At 41.9% G+C, this 17,776-nt stretch overlaps 1 protein-coding gene across 1 annotated transcript in view; it reads left to right on the forward strand.

Annotated features, from left to right (window-relative positions):
- The first annotated feature begins 1,382 nt into the window (after positions 1-1,382).
- LOC134638931 (ADAMTS-like protein 2) overlaps positions 1,383-17,776 on the forward strand; it is a 33,628-nt gene continuing 17,234 nt past the window's right edge. Inside the window, exons 1-3 of the mRNA XM_063489892.1 lie at positions 1,383-1,474; positions 12,441-12,546; positions 15,766-15,908. Of these exons, the coding sequence (XP_063345962.1) occupies positions 12,442-12,546; positions 15,766-15,908 (248 nt within the window). The 5' untranslated portion in view covers positions 1,383-1,474; position 12,441. The remainder of the gene's footprint in view (positions 1,475-12,440; positions 12,547-15,765; positions 15,909-17,776) is intronic.

Below are 17,776 nucleotides of genomic sequence, written 5' to 3' on the forward strand. Positions count from 1 at the left end.
CATGATCAGTAAACATTTGCATTATTGCCCTTTTAGCCTGTGGGTGCTTACAAATTTCAATAAATTGACAAACACCAAAGCCAAAGACATTTCATGCAGATTTGTATTATATTTTATTGTATTTATGCAGTATTCTTTCAGAGTTTTTTTTTCTCAAGTTTTGTTTTTACTTCAATTTCCAAGCAAACCTACAAATGACAGCTACATGCTTTGATTGTATCAGCCTCTTATAGCAACAGTTTTCCCCAAAAAGCTGCAAAATCTACTCAGGAACAAACTGAAGAACCCAACAAAGAACTCAAGATGTTAACCCAGACCTTTCCTGTTTCTTGAGAGCTCCCCCCCACGATCCACAGTACCCAAGGTGTCTGCAAGAGATGTGCTGGTATGCCCCTGTTGGGTCTGTGCTCTTGGTGGCGTGTGAGGGATCAATGCTATTAGTTAATACGTCACCATAATTTATCAGTAGAAAGAAAAAAAACCTTGTCAAATGTCTGCGCCTTCCTTTCATGTATATCTAAATATTCAGTGTAACTGAATTTGAAGTGGCACATCTCACTTACTACAAAACAAGATGTGAAAAAAACTATCATAATTTCAGCGCATCCACCTTGGGAAGTTTGTGATTGTATTTCGGGACATTACAGCTGTCCTTAAATTGCAGGACAGAACCATCTTGCTCTGTGTGTGCTCATAGAAAAGTGTATCAGCATCTATTTTTGCTTCCATAGAAAATCCAGATCAGTGCAACACAAGAAAATGATTGAGAACTTCCGGAAAGTCAAGTTTCAGCTCAGTATGGAGGGCAGAGGACCCAGGGGAGGAGAGCACTGTGGGAAATGGGCAGTTCCTGTCTGTCTGTGTCTTTGTTCAATCATTTGTCTGCCTCTCAGAGTGACACGCTTCATCCCAACGGCAGTCTCTGAAGGAAAGATGGAGGCAGACTGAAGTTAAGGGACATTTGGATGGAATATAAACATATGAAGTTTTTGTTTGTATGTTTTTGGACTTGAGATTCTAATAAACTCAGGAAGAAAACAGAAAGAAGCCAGAGCACCAAACCAGGGGTGCTCCTGTTTTTTTTCTTTTTTAACTTTACTGATCCTCCCACCTTCTCCCTTTGCTACCACTCTTGCTGCTCCTGCTAACTAAGGAGGAGGAGAAGGAGGAGGAAGAGGGATGCAGGGAGAGCACACCTTACCTCCCTCCCTTCCTTCCTCACTTTCTTCCTCCCTTTCTCTGTCTCTCCCACTCTTCACTCCACAGCAGCTCTCACCAAAACACCACAACACACCACCACTGTCTCTGGCAGGCTGACACACACTTACACATCCCTACACACACACACACACACACACACACACTCACACACACACACACACACCTATACACACACATACACACACGCACACATACACATATTAATCGGCATCCTCAACACAGACTGAGACGCCCTTGGACTGCTGCAGGCGAGGTGAGTGGGTAAATACTTGCAACCTCCTTCTATGTGTGCATGATTGTGTGTGTGTGAGTGTGTTTATACTGTGTGAGAGTTTTTCTGAGTTGTGTGTTTTTCATCCTGTGTGTTTTTGTGTGTGATTGTTTGCATGTCTGCATGTGCTGGTTTGCCTCTGGCCTCTGCTCTTTGTGTACAATGTGTGTGTGCACCTAAGTGTGCGCGTGTGTGTCTGTGTGTGTTTACGAGGCACACCAGAGCCAATGAGACTTGTGCTTTGCACCAGACCAAAACAAATCCACAAAATAATGCTGACTCTCCTTCAGAGGAGTGTGTGTTTTTGTGCAGGCATGCATGTGTGCGTGTGTTTGTGTGTGAGATCCTGGAGAGGCCCGAGTCTGTCTGGAAACTTGTCAGCTGTTGGGAGATGTGTGTGCGTGTGTGTATGTGTGTGTGTAAACTGGTGAGGTAGAGGCTAATATTCGTGCCAGTGCTACTTGTCAAAGTGTAGTTTTTTCTCTCTCTTGTGGCTCTAAACTGCTGTAGAGAATTAGAAGAATAAAATCTCCCCACGTTTTGCCTGTTGCATTTCCCCCGCAAAAGGTCCTCCTAATAGTTTAGGAAAGTTACATTTAGGTCATTATTAAAGTAACACTTTAGAAATTAAGTCAAATGTCAAGGCTTCTTGCTGTGTCAGCCTTTAAAATGCCTAAAAAGCACAGACTTGATGGTTTTGCCATTAAAAAAATGTAGATGAAGAGGTTTGGAATAGTTTAAATATACATACTATAATCATTGTTTAAACTCATAACACCTAACAAATTGCCACTGATCTATTAAATGTTAGGTTTAGACAGTGTCTACAGTTTTTTTTAACCTATTGGCCATGTACTTAAACAAAAATACACAGTAGGGTGATATTTTGTAATTTCTGAAAATATGCTTTCTTTGTGTAACTCTAAAATACAAGTCACCATTGCTGATGATCTTAGCACAAGTTTCCAAATTTAACCAAAAACCAAATTTTTTAGAAAATTTAAATGACTTTTGTTGGGAAGAATTATTACTTTGTTGGTCCGCTGATTGCTGAGCATATTCAAAAACAAAGGCAACTCAGTGACTGAGTAGATGACTTATATTTCTAAAAGCTACTGCAGGAGGCCTGGGTTTGAGTTCCTTCTGCCCTCTCTCCCCCTTTTCCTGTCTATTCTACTATTCTGTCCAAAATAAAAGTGAAACTGTCCACAAAGAATAACATATTCTGGTGGGGTCATTATCAGAATGCAGTTCAAATAGATGAAAGAGGTCTGTAACCAGCCAGCTCCACAGTACAAAAGTTCACGTTACAATAAATTGGACTGAGCTCATAGAGAAACAGAGAAGTTAATTGTCAAGTGAATTCACAGTTTGTGTGTCGTGCTTCCTGCACGCTGTACCCAGGCTCCACCCTTGCCGAAACCAAAACAAGTATTGCTAGTAGAGCAAATGTGTCTGAAGTGGACCGTTCCCTGCTGTGAACCACATGCAGAAGGGCAACTTCGGACAGCCTGATTCATTGGCTGTTATCCACAGTTCTGTATGTATTTACATATAAATACATGAATGAGCTGCTGATTAGCATTACCCAATCAATTGTTGAGTTCCCTTAATAAGGTTAAATATGCTGGTTTTTCACAGATTGTAACTGCTCACAAAAATAACAGAATTCACCTTTAGTTTGTGAACAAAGCACTGTTGCGCTTCACCAATGTGATTATCAATCCACACAGATTTAGTCCAAGATGCCTTGTGGTCAAAGTGGATTACTGATTGGTTCAAGCACATTCAAAAAACCTGCTTCTTTTCACTGTGAGTGAGTCTAATAAAGATGAATTGAGTGTGGTCCTTTTCCTGGGAAAGGCAGCTCTGAAAAGTGAATCAATAAATAGGTCAGGGTTCAAGTGTGAGCAATTTAACCCAGTCTCTGTTTGTCCCAGGGGCATCTGAACTCTGCTGACCCATCTTCAACTTCTCAGACTGCCTTGCTTACTCATCCTTTGCGTCTTCCCTCCTTTCTGTTTCTTTTGCTCACTTATCCATCATTGTTGGCTCTCTTGATGGCTTTTTTCCTTTCTGTATACAAGGGAAGGGCCTGGATCCTGTTTCAACTTTGCATGCACACTTGAGAAAGGAAAAGAGTTTGGCTCAAGGGGTAAAAGGCAGAAGAATGAATCTTCCTGGAGACAAACAGACATCCCCAACCGCCCCATACTCCTCCATGACGTTATCCGAGTTTTGGGAAGCAATGACACACTGGGATTTTTCTGCTCACTTATGTGTCATTGCACTTTTTATGTCAAAAGTATGCAGTTTACATCTAAATTGCATTTACCATTAACTCTAATTTTCTGGGTTCAAATCTTGGAGAAGCATTATCCTGTTAACTCTTATGAGTTAGCTGTAAAGTGCGCCACAATTGTCATAAGTTGTGTTTGCTTTCTTGTGAAAAAAACACAATGCTTGCAAAATTTGCCAGACTCAGCAGAGAGAATGAACTGTTAATCGCACATTCGGTGCTTCAGGACACTGAAATCTGAATTACTCCTGATGGTCAGACTGGCACCTTTCATGGCAGTTTGCTGTGTGAGAATGAATTTTAAATTACCAAGACAAGTTCCACTGCAGCCCACAGCGCTGATGACTGCAGACAATGGGAACATGATATCAGTATTTCTGATACTCCTTCATCTGCTTCCTAGAGCAGATGAAGTAGTATCAGAAATACCAGGCTCCAATTTGCTACCGAAAAAAACTTCTTATATTGTACCCGTAGATATTAGAGCGAGCTCCAACAATCACACAGTCCAATACGAACTCCCTTTTAACAGAAAGAGATGGGAGAAATGACAAGCATACAGAAACAATGAAGAACAAACAGGGCAAAATACATACTACAGGAGTTTGGGGTAAAAAAACTGATGACAGGCAATAATGGCAAAGAAATAGATCAGGAATGATACAAGGGGAGAAAAAGTGCTCATTGCATCATGGGAAGTCCGCCAGTAGGCTGAGCCTATATAAGTACTATGCAAGAACTAATTTCGGTACGGTATGTGTAGAGGCAAAACAGAGTTTTCAATTACAATGAGCTTGCATGTCAATATTCAGTATGACCACCTTTATTCTTCAACACAGCCTGAACTCTATTAGGCTCGTTAAGTAGTCTTCAGGAATAGTTCTCCAGGCTTCTTGAAGGACATTCAAAACTCTTCTTTGGATGTTTGTTTCCTTTTGTTCCATTTTCTGTTAAGATGATCTCACACTGCTTCAATAATGTTGGGATCTGGGCTCTGGAGAGGCCAAACCATGAGTGCTAGGATTCCACTTCGCTTTTTTTTCTGTCTCAGTATGACTTTGCAGGATTGGTAGCGTGTTTGGGATCACACTGAAAAATGGAGCCGGATGATATTGCATGGTGGACCAAAATCTGATGGTACTTTTCTCTGTTCATAATTCCATCAATTTTGACAAAATCCCCAACACCAAAGGTAACCTCAAACCATGACAGAGCCTGTCCTTACCTCAATCGTCCAGGTAAGGAAATACCTAAAAAGTAGATTCTGTTCATCTGGACGTAGTATTTTCAGTTGGGCGAAACGTTTTCACCACCCATCCATAGCAGAGCCTGCACTGTGTTTTACAGATGACAGGGACCTTCACTTTTCATGCATACTGATGACTGGATTGCAGGATTTTTTTTCCTATTTATTAAGGACGTGACTTTCAGATACTGTTTACCTGCTAAAGCTAGCTTTTGCTTTTTTAGGCCTGCCACATCTTATTTTGTCCTCCACTGATCCAGTTTCCTCACATTTTTTAAGGACACACTGCACAGTGTGCCAAGTTTGAACCCGACACTGGTTCATCCCTTGAGTTAGGTGCCTTCATGGGTCAGTGTTAAGAGTCTAGTCTGATGTTCAGAAACAAGAACTGGGCTGACAAAGAGTGCAGACAATGTCCAAAAACAACTTTGAAAAGCCTTCAGAAAGCCTGGAGAACCATTGCTCAAGAACCAAAATATAAAGAAAAGAGGGGTGACTTAAAGCATTTGCACAGCGCTGTAGTAGAATACCTAAAGGATACTTCAAGGTCATCTGATCCTAACTATAAGCATTATCAAAAAAGAAAGTTTGAAATCTAATCCTAAAAGTAGAGAGGGAGATTGTTGGGCGAGTTTGACAGGCTCATTCGGTATTTCAGAAGACAGGGTTATCATTTATGGAAGATCGTAGACAGAGTCCTCCTAAAACCAGTGTGTAACATATATCTCATTGGTATTAACAGAAGAATAGCTTTAAAACACAATGTAAACAATACGTAGTAAATTATTCAGTTATTTTCTGTCCAACTGCAGAACTGTATCCATCTCCACTAGAAGACTTTCAGCATTATATTCATATTACATGTGGCCACCAGAGACTGGAAAGCATCCAATATTAGATAATAAAAATCAAGTATTGGTCTGATATATTGTTTGATATGTCAGACCAGTCTTATTCAGTCCAACCTCTCAGAGGACAGACTACTGCTGTCTGTCTATCTGCTGAGGCTGCCAGTGCTACATAAACAAAACGGCAAGGCGAGGGGCCCCAGGGGGCCTTCAGGGTGGGGACGGCTCAGGGGTGAGGGAGGGAGAGTCAGGGAGGATGAGGGACTGTTTACTTTTGTCTTATGCCTGGCCGCCTGGGAAACGACAGCGGAGGAAAGAAGGAAAGAGGAAGACTGTGTCTGGATTGTGTGTGTGTGTGTGTGTGTGTGTGCGCGCGCGCGTGTGTGTGCGTGTGTGTGTGTGTGTGTGTGTGTGTGTGTGCTTATTTCTCTCCAGGTATAAGGTATTCCTTCTACCAGGACCAGATGTGTTTAGTTATAATAGTGCCTATGACTTATGATGCAGTTTACAGTGTATTTAAACTGAATTTTAGGGTAACATTTCTGCACGTAATATACTTGTAGTAAGGACCAAGAAAGATACAAAAAAGAGGATACTGTCGCTAATGAAACCATTGGGAATACATTTTTAACTTTTGCACACGACTGTATAACGAAGAATTACAGAAACATTAAATCTTCTAACAGTGAGTGATAATATTTTTTCAGCCTTTTTGAGTCGCGGAGCATCGACTACCAGTACATGGTGTTTTAGACGGCTGGGCAGGTGTGAGGAGAAACAGACAGATCAATAAGTAAAAACATCAATGCCTTATTGTTATTTAATCGAAATGATTTGGGCAATGAACAGCCTCTTTGTCAATCGTGCAACGCCTGGAGACCTTAAGGCTGTCCTCCCTCCTGTGTAAACGTCACAGTCTGTCCGTGCTGGCGCAGTCTTCCAGATCAACCTCAGCTAATAGAAACATCTGGGCCTAGTCTAGGCTACTTTTGACACTGAGAGCTCAATTATTAGACTGGCAAATGTTGTGGCCCAGACGTCATTAGGTGGGGCCTGCGGTGATATAACGCGTACCTGTGGCTAAGTTAAAGCCGCCAAACTCTCCCTGATTCAACACCGTCTGTTAAGCCCAGATGTGGCTCATCGAAAACTGTGGGCCACACTTGGAACCTTCGGAAAAGGAGTTGAAATGATTTCCTCAACAAGTGTCAGATATGGCTAATAGCTGACACCATGATAATTACAATAGCAGACCATTCAAAGTAGCACCAACTTTTGACATGTTGGCAAGTTCACTTTCTCAAAAGAGCAATTAGGGTTGAAATTAAAATACACTTGGGTGTAGGTTAATATCATTGTGCAAATATGCGTAAGCAGCGAAGAAGGAGAGTTGGAGAAAGTGATTGACTGTGTTTGAGTGCGTACATTCATGCCATGATGTCTGCATACCTGTACGTGCACAATACTCAGTGTGCATCTGTCTAAGTGTGTGTGTACGGAGTCACGAACTGGCTGAGTGTATGCACATGTGTGGCTGTGTCTGACTGTATGTGTGTTTGGCAGCTGGCCGGGCTCCAGCTGCGTCTGGTTGGATAATGAAGTCCAGGTGCTGCTGTGCCTGCTTTAAGACACCTGTCACCAATATTTAGTGCCAGAGAAAGCCAGACTGCAAACAGGGGCGAGACGAGCTGCTTGCTTATTTTAACAAGGCTGCCTAACTGGACCTGAGGAGACAGGATGTACTATGAGATCTTTCCTAGAAGCTCAATGTGTATATGAACGTATACGTCTGCATATGCGTCTCCGGAGCTCATTCAACTCCGTCTGCTACTGCGGATTCACATTGTTTGCCTGAAATTTAGCCTCAAAAGGAACAAGATTTTCAAGATTCCAAAATTCAAAATAAATGAACATATATTTGCATCATTTGTTACGGAATAAACACAATTTTAGGATTTTAAATTAAGGGAGAGAAAACATTTAATTTCAGCATGAATTTGAACATTGTATCGCTTGCAGACTCGTACATACAATTGTTTGCTTAAAAAACATATTTTTTGTGGAGAGAAGCACTAGAACCCATCAAACATTTATATTTTATACATTTGTATTATTTTATTTTTGAATCATTCTTTAAGCATTTTCAGCTGGAAACACTGCCTAAGCTTAAGAATGTGTGGTTTTAACTAAATCAGTTGTAATAGTTACGCCAATTCTGCTATTTTAGCTGTCTTACTGGACTGGATATAAATTTCCAGTGGCTAGTCAGTTTGATGATGGTCTCGTCCTTTTGCCTTCAATGACCAGCAATCTCCACCTCACTTTTTTGCAGCTGAATATGAATGAGAACTAGTATCTCAAAAGTCTGAAGCCATGACTCCAGCTGGAAAGGAGTTGATTGCCTACTCTTGGTTGGGAATAAGTTTCTGCTCAGTCGAGGAAGGTGTTGTTTACAAATGAAGAAAGAGGGGAACAGGACAGACTAACAGATGGATAGAGCCAACAGTGGTGCGAATGCTGTGCCGGTCTGGTAGTGAGAAGAAACCTGAGCGTGAAAGTGAAGCTGTTGACTTACTCTGCGATATATGTTCCTACCCTCACTTCCCCACTGGAGCTGAGATCATTTACTAAAAAAGTGGAGATCCCACACACAAGAGGCACAAATTGAGTTTCCTCTGTAGTGTGGGTGGACTCTGCCTTAGAAATAGGGTGAGGAATTTAGTGATTCAGGACTAGTTCAGAATAGACCTGCTGCTCCTCTACAAGTGAAGGACGTGGTTTGGGCACTTCATTTGGTCTGTCTCTTGAACACCTCCTAGGTTAGATATTTCAGGCAGTTTTTGATTATCCTGGTACGTAGCAGGTAGGTGTTTGTGTTTTATACCTGGTAACAATGTTGCTAGCCTACCCAACATGGTGATTGCGTCAAAATTGACAAGTCAAAACAACATAACAAACAAAACAAATGTTATGGCGACTGTGGTTATCGATGTTTTTATCTCTACACACACCCTCTCATGGGCGGTCTTTATCCTTCAAGCTGGAGTCCTCTATCAGAGGCCTGGGAGATTGAGGGTCCTGCGCATCATCATTGCTGTTCCTTAGTGTGTGCTCTTTTGGACAGATATCTCAGATGTCGCTCCTCGGATCTGCTGGAGACACTTGCTAAGTTTGGCACTTGTGGGCTGGGCTGGCCCCAACTGGGACCACTGTTACCTTTACCCTCCATATCTCTACATCTTAGTACCAAGGGCTGAGCTGTCTCACCCCTTGGTACTTCTAAAACTTCGCATGTTTCTTCTTCTTCCTGATGTGGCTATTACCTGGTGTAGCTACATCTATCAGTGTGGCCGTTTTCCTCTGCTTGTCCACCGCTGCTCTGTTAGCCAACAGTTTGTTGTCTGTCTGTGGAAGTCCGACAGGATCTTAGTTCAGTCATTCTTAACCACCCTCAGGGACGTGTCCCATTTTGACATGGAGACTTACAGGCCATACACGGCACACATGTTCCTGTATACTATGCCAGCCACTTGGTTATGGAGTTCTATTTATGCCTTGCCTTTGTCCAGGAACTGGTAGAATTTCTCAATGTCAGCCACTTCTTGTATCTGGCGGTGGTACATGCCATGCATGGACCTGCTGATGCTGTTCCCAGCTACTCGTAGCAGTCCTTGATGTCTGCAATTTTCCCTTCTGGTAGTTCAATCTCCTGAGTTCTGATTACCTTCCCTCTCTTTGTTATCATCCAACTACACTTCTCCAATCCGAATGACATTCCGATGTCATTGCTTTATGTCTTAGTGATGTGGATGAGTAAATCGATGTCTCATTCACTCTTGGCATGCAGCTTGATGTCATCCATGTAGAGGAGGTAGCTGATGATTGCTCTATTTCATAGTCTGTATCTGTAGCCAGTCTTGTTAATGATCTCACTGAGGGGGTTCAGAGCTTTGGAGAAGAGCAGTGGGGACAGAGTATTTCCTTGGTCGATTCCGCACTACATGGTGACTTGTGCTATAGATTTGAAGTTGTCTAGTGTTGTACGCCACAGCCCCATTGAATTCCTGATGAAGGCTCTTAGGGTAATGTTGATCTTGTGTAGCTCTAGGCATTCCAGGATCAATGTGTGGGCTCACTAGGTGGTGTGCCTAGTGAGCCTGGTCTTGCAATCTTGAGCGACTGTTCTGTCTACCAGTAGCTGGTGTTTTATGCTGCCAGACGCTTATGGAGTGCAGTCAGCTTCTTCAGCCAGTGGGCGTGAATCATGTCGGGGCCTGGTGCTGTCTAGTTCTTCATACTGGAGACCCTTTCTTGGATGTCTGCCACTATTATGGTTACTGGCTCATGTGTTGTGTCCTTCTACCAGTTGCTCTTCCAGTATTGCTCAAGCAACTGGTCAAGGCTGTGAGTCTTTGCTTGGCAGTTTCCAAGGCCTCAGGTATGGGCAGCTTGCTGAACCCCTTTCTTCATTGCACCTTTCTGCAGCTTTGTAATGTAACTGTCCTTCCTCCAAATTCTCTTGTATCTTTTCTTGTGAAAAATTTAGCTAATCAATGATAGTCTACAAATAAAATGTATCTGCTCTTGAATCAGCACTAGAGTTTGGTATGATAAAAGTAATCGGCAAACAGTGCTAAGTTAAAGGTATGTGGCTGCAATGTTCGAATGAACAAAAGAAAACTGGGATATGTTGCAGGAATTAATTTCTGAGCATTGAAACAGGAGCATTTACCTCTTCTACGACCCTTTCAACAATTAAGTATTCACTCTTACACTCCTCAAACTCATATATACAACTGCAGAGTCCTTTGAGTACCCTCCTTTTCCTGTATGTCTGTACATGTTTATGTTAGCCTCTACATACAGACATCTACATTTCCTTATAGTCTGAACAGCTGAACAAAGACCTACCTGTGTAAAGTTCTAGGAAACTTACCTTCATCCTTCCAGCACATCGGGACTTGTTTAAGTTTTACATTGGCCTCTGTGCTGTCCAACTCCCGTCTCACACACCTGTGGCCTTTCAACAGCCTGTCTGTGCCACTCTCCACCTGCCAACGCTAGTCTCCACAGACTGCCAACACATTTGGATACCTACAGCTGGTACACCAAAACCAGCGTGCATTATCTGAGAAAATGCTCTTTACTTGCCATTGTTTTGTCTGCATTTGTCTGATGTGCTCGGAAACCTGACTGTGCATAACGTACTGGGTTATTCAAAGCAGACTTCACCTGATGCAGATGATCTTTTAGATACTTTAATGCAATTAAGAAAATAATGGCAGTTAACCTTTAACTCCTTTGACAGCACAGGTTAATCCTGTCCTCTCCAGTGGTAACAATCATCTTGCGTAATGCTCTAATTGAAACTAAATAATCATGAAGTAATTAAAAAACTGATGGGATTTTTTGTAGCTGTTTTATGTTAAAAAATCTAATCTAACTCTTTCAGTTCTTGAGGCCAATGAATGATTTGTGACTTTTGATGATCCCCCTTTGTCTTTTGCGTGACTTCTTGTTTTTATGTTACACTGAAATAATAATATGTGTTCCTCTTGAACTGTGTTATTCTCTTGGCTGGATATCGCAACGGTAATTTTTCTCTACAGTGGAAACGATCCCGTGATCGTCCTTCACTGCTGATCTATGTTTGCATCCAGGCAGTTTTGTATTACAGAGGTCATTCTAGAATTACTGATTTGACTTCGCTTAATGTAACTCTCTGATGAATTTGTTTCTTATTAATGTTTTGCTTTTGCTTTTTTGTGCTACTAAAGGAAAAGATTTTATTTGCACTGAGATCACCTTTGCAAATGCAACATTTTAAATCAACTCCAGGACCTTTTACCTCCTTAGCTGCTTCATTATGTAACCGTATTTCTTGAATTGGCATAAATATTTCTAATCATTGAATAGGACTGCCACAATGAAATCTTTGCAAGATCTTCACTTTTTAAAATAGGATTGACAGAATATTTTAGTGCCAGTGGTGCTCTTTTGCACATTGTTGCATGTCTATTGTGTATCTGCTGTTTGACACCACTCCCATAATTGCTTCAGTGCTCTCTTGAATCTTGGATCAGCAATTATGTGATTTCTTGTAAAACACCCTTCACTCTCTGCAAAGGTAAAAGACAGCAGCAGCACTTATGCTCAGCTAAACAACTACAGATGTGAGAGGTGAGGGCTTTCACTGCAGAGTCAGAAAGGAAATATTATGACCACAAATGTATCCCACTTCAAACCCTTCTGAGAGTCTGAAAGCTGAGAAACCTCAATTTAGAGTGAAAAAACACCCACATGTCTCAGCACCCATAGCTCGCCTAAGTGGTTGGCCACAAGAAGTCATTAGCGGTCATCAGATTTCCCTTCAAACTCTTCCACCTTTGTTAAACACACATCTCTGGCTGCTTCCATCCAGAGACAAGTTTTTACCCAAATACCCTTCATTAATCACAGCATCAGGGCTGCTGTCTCATAAACCTCAAGATATTTTTGTTGACATTTAAAACTTATTTTTCTTTCTTTTATCCTTTCCTCTCTCTCATTCATCAGGATGAGGGTGTGGTCATGGGAACAGTGTGGGGAGACAGGCGTGGTTCTGCTGGGCTTCCTGACGCTGACGATGTGTTTGGGAAACCTGTCCACCAGGGGGCTGCAGGTACACAGCAAACAGGAAAACACTCTTCCTCCGTTACAGGGAAACATTACACTCGGATAAACTGAAGCACATTTTGTCTAGCAAGAACTTTAGGACTCTCAGAGATGGATGAAGCGTAGTCCTAGACAAAAGAGGACTATGTTTATACTGTCTGCCTCTGCTGCAGTGAGTGAGTGAGCACTGTAACACTGCATATGAAGGTAACAGTGGCATATGAACTACAACTAGTAAATGTTCAGTCTTCAGAAACATTACTTATACTTCAGTGGGAATAAACATCACTGTACTGAACGCTCATATCTTGATGTGGTAACTAAAACCTGTTAAAACAGGTAAAAATTATTTTATGTGTTGGATCTGGTGCTTTAGAACCTTTAACATGTGCTGAACAATAAGCCTGACACATAGGAAGCGAAATCAGTTTGAGGATGAATGATGGATCGTCATGTGATATCTCTAAGGGAGATGAGAAAATAGAACTTTTAGGCTATGTCCACACGTACCCGGGTATTTTTGAAAACGCAGATTTTTCTATGCGTTTGCACCTTTCGTCCACACGTAAACGGCGTTTTCGGTCAGTGAAAACGGAGATTTCTAAAAACTCCGGCCAGGGTGGATATTTTCTAAAACTCCATTTTTGCATTTACGTGTGGACGAGAAAAACGGAGAAAACGCAGCGTCAACGGTGTGCGCCTTTTTTGACGTCACAGTGTGCGCCATGTTGTTGTTTCGGTGAAATGAATTTCTACAATACTGTTACTGTTAATTGTCCTCTCTGCAGTGTTTAAATGCTTACATATACACACACAGTTACTGTCCCTCCACACATACGACTCGGTTCTGCTTCTACGCCCCAGCTTTGTTTACTATTTCCCACCGAGGCTTCTAGACTTCTGATTGGCCAACATTTCTACACGGTTAGGAATATAGCGCCACCTGCTGCTTTGGCATGTTCCTAGCAGCGTTTTCCTTCATTTCTGCCTTTACGTGTGGACGGGATTATTTTTTAAAACGAAAACGGAAAATCTCCGTTTTCAAAAATACCCGTGTACGTGTGGACATAGCCTTAGTTGGCGAATTTATGTTTATACAAAGTAGAAACCTCATGGGCAGAAATTAAGCCGATGTAGAAGTGTCAAAAACTGCATTACCTCCAGTGGCCACTTGAGGGTGGCTCAAATGCAAATCAGTCGCTGTAGATGTCCATGTTAAAATGAAAATCTTTGCAGCACTGAAATGCATGTTTACAGTCAGGTACAAAGAACAGCTTTGATCTCGATGACTTTTAGCTTAATAAAAAATATACAGGGGTGAATTAAAAAAAAATCTAAATCTTGAGATTACGGCTTTGATTGGGACAGGCAGCTGTAGCCTAACCTCCTCTAATAAGAGTCACTAAACATGACATGCTGTATGGTAAAGACTGTCCAGTAAGTTTCTCCTAATTTTTAATACAGCTTGTTAATCAAGCTTTCTGGGGTGAACTGACAACTCCAGCCTCTGTCCAAATATGGTAACTTTGGGCTCCAAGAAACAACATAGCAACCGTGAAAGAGGCTTCAAAATGACCACAGTGGCTAGGTCCATCTATGGCGTTTACTTCATATTTGAAATAATTCATTATGGAACAAAGCTTACGCTTTTCATTCCAGTATGAGCTTTTTGCAACTCCTAAAAAAACCCTACATTAGTAAGAACATATAATTAGCCTTTAAAATATGATATTGGGCTTTTAAAAATTAATTACGAACTCTGACATTTTGAATGATCTGATTTCTGATAAACAATATTCCTCCCCAGAAATAAAACAACTAAAAGTAAAACCATGACATTGTGTTTAAACTGAAAGCCACTGAAAACATTTTTTATAACCAGTTAAGTTAATGTAGGCTCAGATCCACTGTGCATGAACCATTGCTATCAGTCATGAGTAGTCACATTAAACAAGCCTGGTGTCAGAGGTAGCGTAATGTAAAATGCCATGTTAAAACTAAATTGATCTTAATAGGATGGGCAGACTGAGAAATATCACTTCCTTCTCTGAGAGCAAAAAGTAAAGAGTGACAGAATGCACCAACAAGGCAAAATAAATCAATTTAAACCAACTGAGCTGAAACTAAAAGACATAAAAGTCTAAAATACCAAATACTCAGTAATTTAAGCAGTTTGATGATCGGCCGTAAAACTGATCCGTCAGCCCACCGATCAATGACTCTTCTCAGCTCCCTCTACTCTACTCTTGCCCATCTCCCATTCTCTCTCACTTACGCTGAGTGTCTGGTATTTCCAGTGTCTCTCTCCCTCTCTCTCTCCCACAGCTGCTCCATCTCACACCTTTTCAAGGAGCTCAGTGCACATTCCAGCGGTCACTCTGATAAATCTGTCTGAATAAAAGGCGACACAGCCACCGGCCTCAGTTAATGCTGCTGGTGCACATCAGGAATGTGTGAAACGCTGAACGTCTTCACGAGCCGAAGCCTCAGCACAAAACACTCTGACGATCATTTAGCGTGATTCTGCTCGACTGTGACGCACGCTGTTGTGCTAACTCTGTTTTTGTACCACTAGCATCAACGCTATGACAGCTGCTAATGCTGCTTCTGTTTTTTCTGCCACTTTTGCTTGTGTCAATATTCCACAGCGAGTGCTAGCACTAGTGGCAGATGCCCAGAATATCATAAGGTTTAGCAAATTATTAGCCCATTAGCCTACAGTGAAGTTTACTTGATCATGTCAGTTTTAGAGTACAATCGGGAATTTGCAATTCTGATCTAAATGCAACAAATGAAATGCCCCCTTTCATGGATTGAAATTTGCATGTTTTAAATAAACCTGATAATGTGACTTCCAGTGCTGCAAAGAAACTTTGATCAAATATTTACAAATTCGAAAGTTTACAGTTAGAGAAGATATGAGTATATAGTAGTAAATGGGAGACGAGGTTATTCTCCTGCTAGGCCAAGCTCATCAAGGCTACAATCCATCTTTGGTTCGCTGGAGAGGAACCCAAATGGCACTGAGGAAGACCTCGGCCAGCTGCTTTATAAAACAGTTTTTAAAATAAAAACCATATGGCATCTTTAAGAGTATTAACACAAAACTAAGCCACTACTACATTGGCTGGTTTAGCAGTGTTTGTTTATTTTTATGTGTAGTAAAGTTTGTGTGTGTGTGTGTGTGTGTGTGTGTGTGTGTGTGTGTGTGTGTGTGTGTGTGTAGGAGGATGGAGTGGCCTCCAACAGTCTGGAGGAGCAGCTCGAGGTGACCACATACTGGTGGGGGGAATGGGCCAAGTGGACAGCATGCACTCGTACCTGTGGAGGAGGAGTGATGTCACAGGAGCGTCACTGCCTCAAACAGAGGTCAGTCAGTCTGCACCAGACGACAAGCTAAAATATCCCAGAAGTGGACACATCTCCAACCCTGTTCAATACTGTTCGTGTCTTGTATTTTACATACAGTCAGCGGTTAAAGTGGGATTTGGCCTAAGATCACTGCAGAGGGGAAAATTACTTGCCTCCAATAAACTTCCAAATTTTTCTACTGTGAGCTCCAGTTGATTTTTCTTTGTAGGCAGACTGTCCTATAAGGTGCTCTTTGTGACTGTAAAGCTGACTGGTCTAAGGAGCTTGGAAAGAAAAGCGTCTGGACTTCTTTAAGTTGCTTGAAGACGTTTCACCTCTCATCTGAGAAGCTTGTTCAGTTCTAGGGTCAAATGGTGGACAGTCCCAGATTTAAGCCCTGTGGGAGTGCCCCCTCAAGAGGAACAATGGACCCCTAATGATCCTCTACCTAATCACGTGAGCCAAGGTGTGAAAACGGGTGTGGGTCACAATCAGCCAAGGTTTCGGGTGAGCTCATTGTGAAACCTAGCCCCACCCGTATCATGTGATTTCCTGAGGTCAGATGGCCCAGGGTGTGAGTGGGCGTTAAGGCGTCTGGGAAGGGATCTCAAAACTGGATTATAGATGGCAGACAGTTGGTGTCGTAAGCCACCGCCTCTGTTCAAAGATGGTCGCTCACAGTGGACATAAATGGCTTCTTTCACTCCTCTTTCAAACCATCTGTCTTCTCTGTCCAAAATGTGAACATCGACATCCTCGAAAGAGTGACCTTTATCCTTAAGATGCAGATGGACCGCTGAGTCTTGTCCCGTGGAGGTGGCTCTTTTATGTTGTTCCATGCGTTTATGAAGTGGCTGTTCGGTCTCTCCAATGTAGAGGTCTGAGTATTCCTCGCTACACTGTACAGCATACACTACATTATTAAGTTTGTGTTTAGGAGTTTTGTCTTTGGGATGAACCAGTTTTTGTGTGAGTGTGTTGCTGGGTCTAAAATGCACTGGGATGTCGTGCTTGGAGAAGACTCGCCTGAGTTTTTCTGATACACCGGCTACATAGGGGATGACAATGTTGTTGCGTTTGTTTTTCTATTCCTCCCTAGCTGGTGTCTGATCTTCTTTTCTGTGCATCTTTGCTGACTTGATGAAACTCCAATCCTAATTGGGCTTTCATCAAATCAGCAAAGATGCACATGAAGCAAAGATGCAGATCAACTTATTTTTAGACTCTCGTGTTTTAATGGCAGTAACAGGAAATCATTAAAGTACATATTCATGCAGAAACATTAATAGTAATGTGTGCCAGTTGTGCATGTAATCTAATTCAATGAGCTCACAGTAAAATGTAGGAAATTTGAGAAGAGGAAACAGAAACTATAACTTCTGGCTGAAAATGCCTCCTTCATGCCAGAGGTGAGAGGCGAATGGCCAGACTGCTTTGAAGTGATAGAAAGGCAACAATAACTCAACACAACAAAGCTGTGAAGAAGAGCATCTCTGAATGCACACTTGTTGTACCTTGAAGCAGATGAGCCACAGCAGCAGAAGACCACACCAGGTGCCACTCCTGTCAGCTAACAACAGGAAACTAGAGAAACGTTCACTTTTTCGAGCGCTTGGGTGAGAATTTGGCATAACCAACACAGAACCATCAACCATCCTGCCTTGTTGTTAGTAGTAAGTCAGATTTCTAGTGGTGGTTCAGTTATGTGGGGGATATTTTGTTCCCCTTAATATCAACTAAGAATCATTTAAACTCTTATAGTCTGAATATCGTTGCTGACTCTGTCCATCCTTTTGTGACCACAGTGTGCCCATCTTCTGATCCCTGCTTCCAGCAGAATAACTTGCCATGTCACAAAGCTCAAATCATCTCAAACTGCTTTCCTG

The sequence above is a fragment of the Pelmatolapia mariae genome, linkage group LG12, assembly GCF_036321145.2.
Source record: "Pelmatolapia mariae isolate MD_Pm_ZW linkage group LG12, Pm_UMD_F_2, whole genome shotgun sequence".
Taxonomy (NCBI): domain Eukaryota; kingdom Metazoa; phylum Chordata; class Actinopteri; order Cichliformes; family Cichlidae; genus Pelmatolapia; species Pelmatolapia mariae.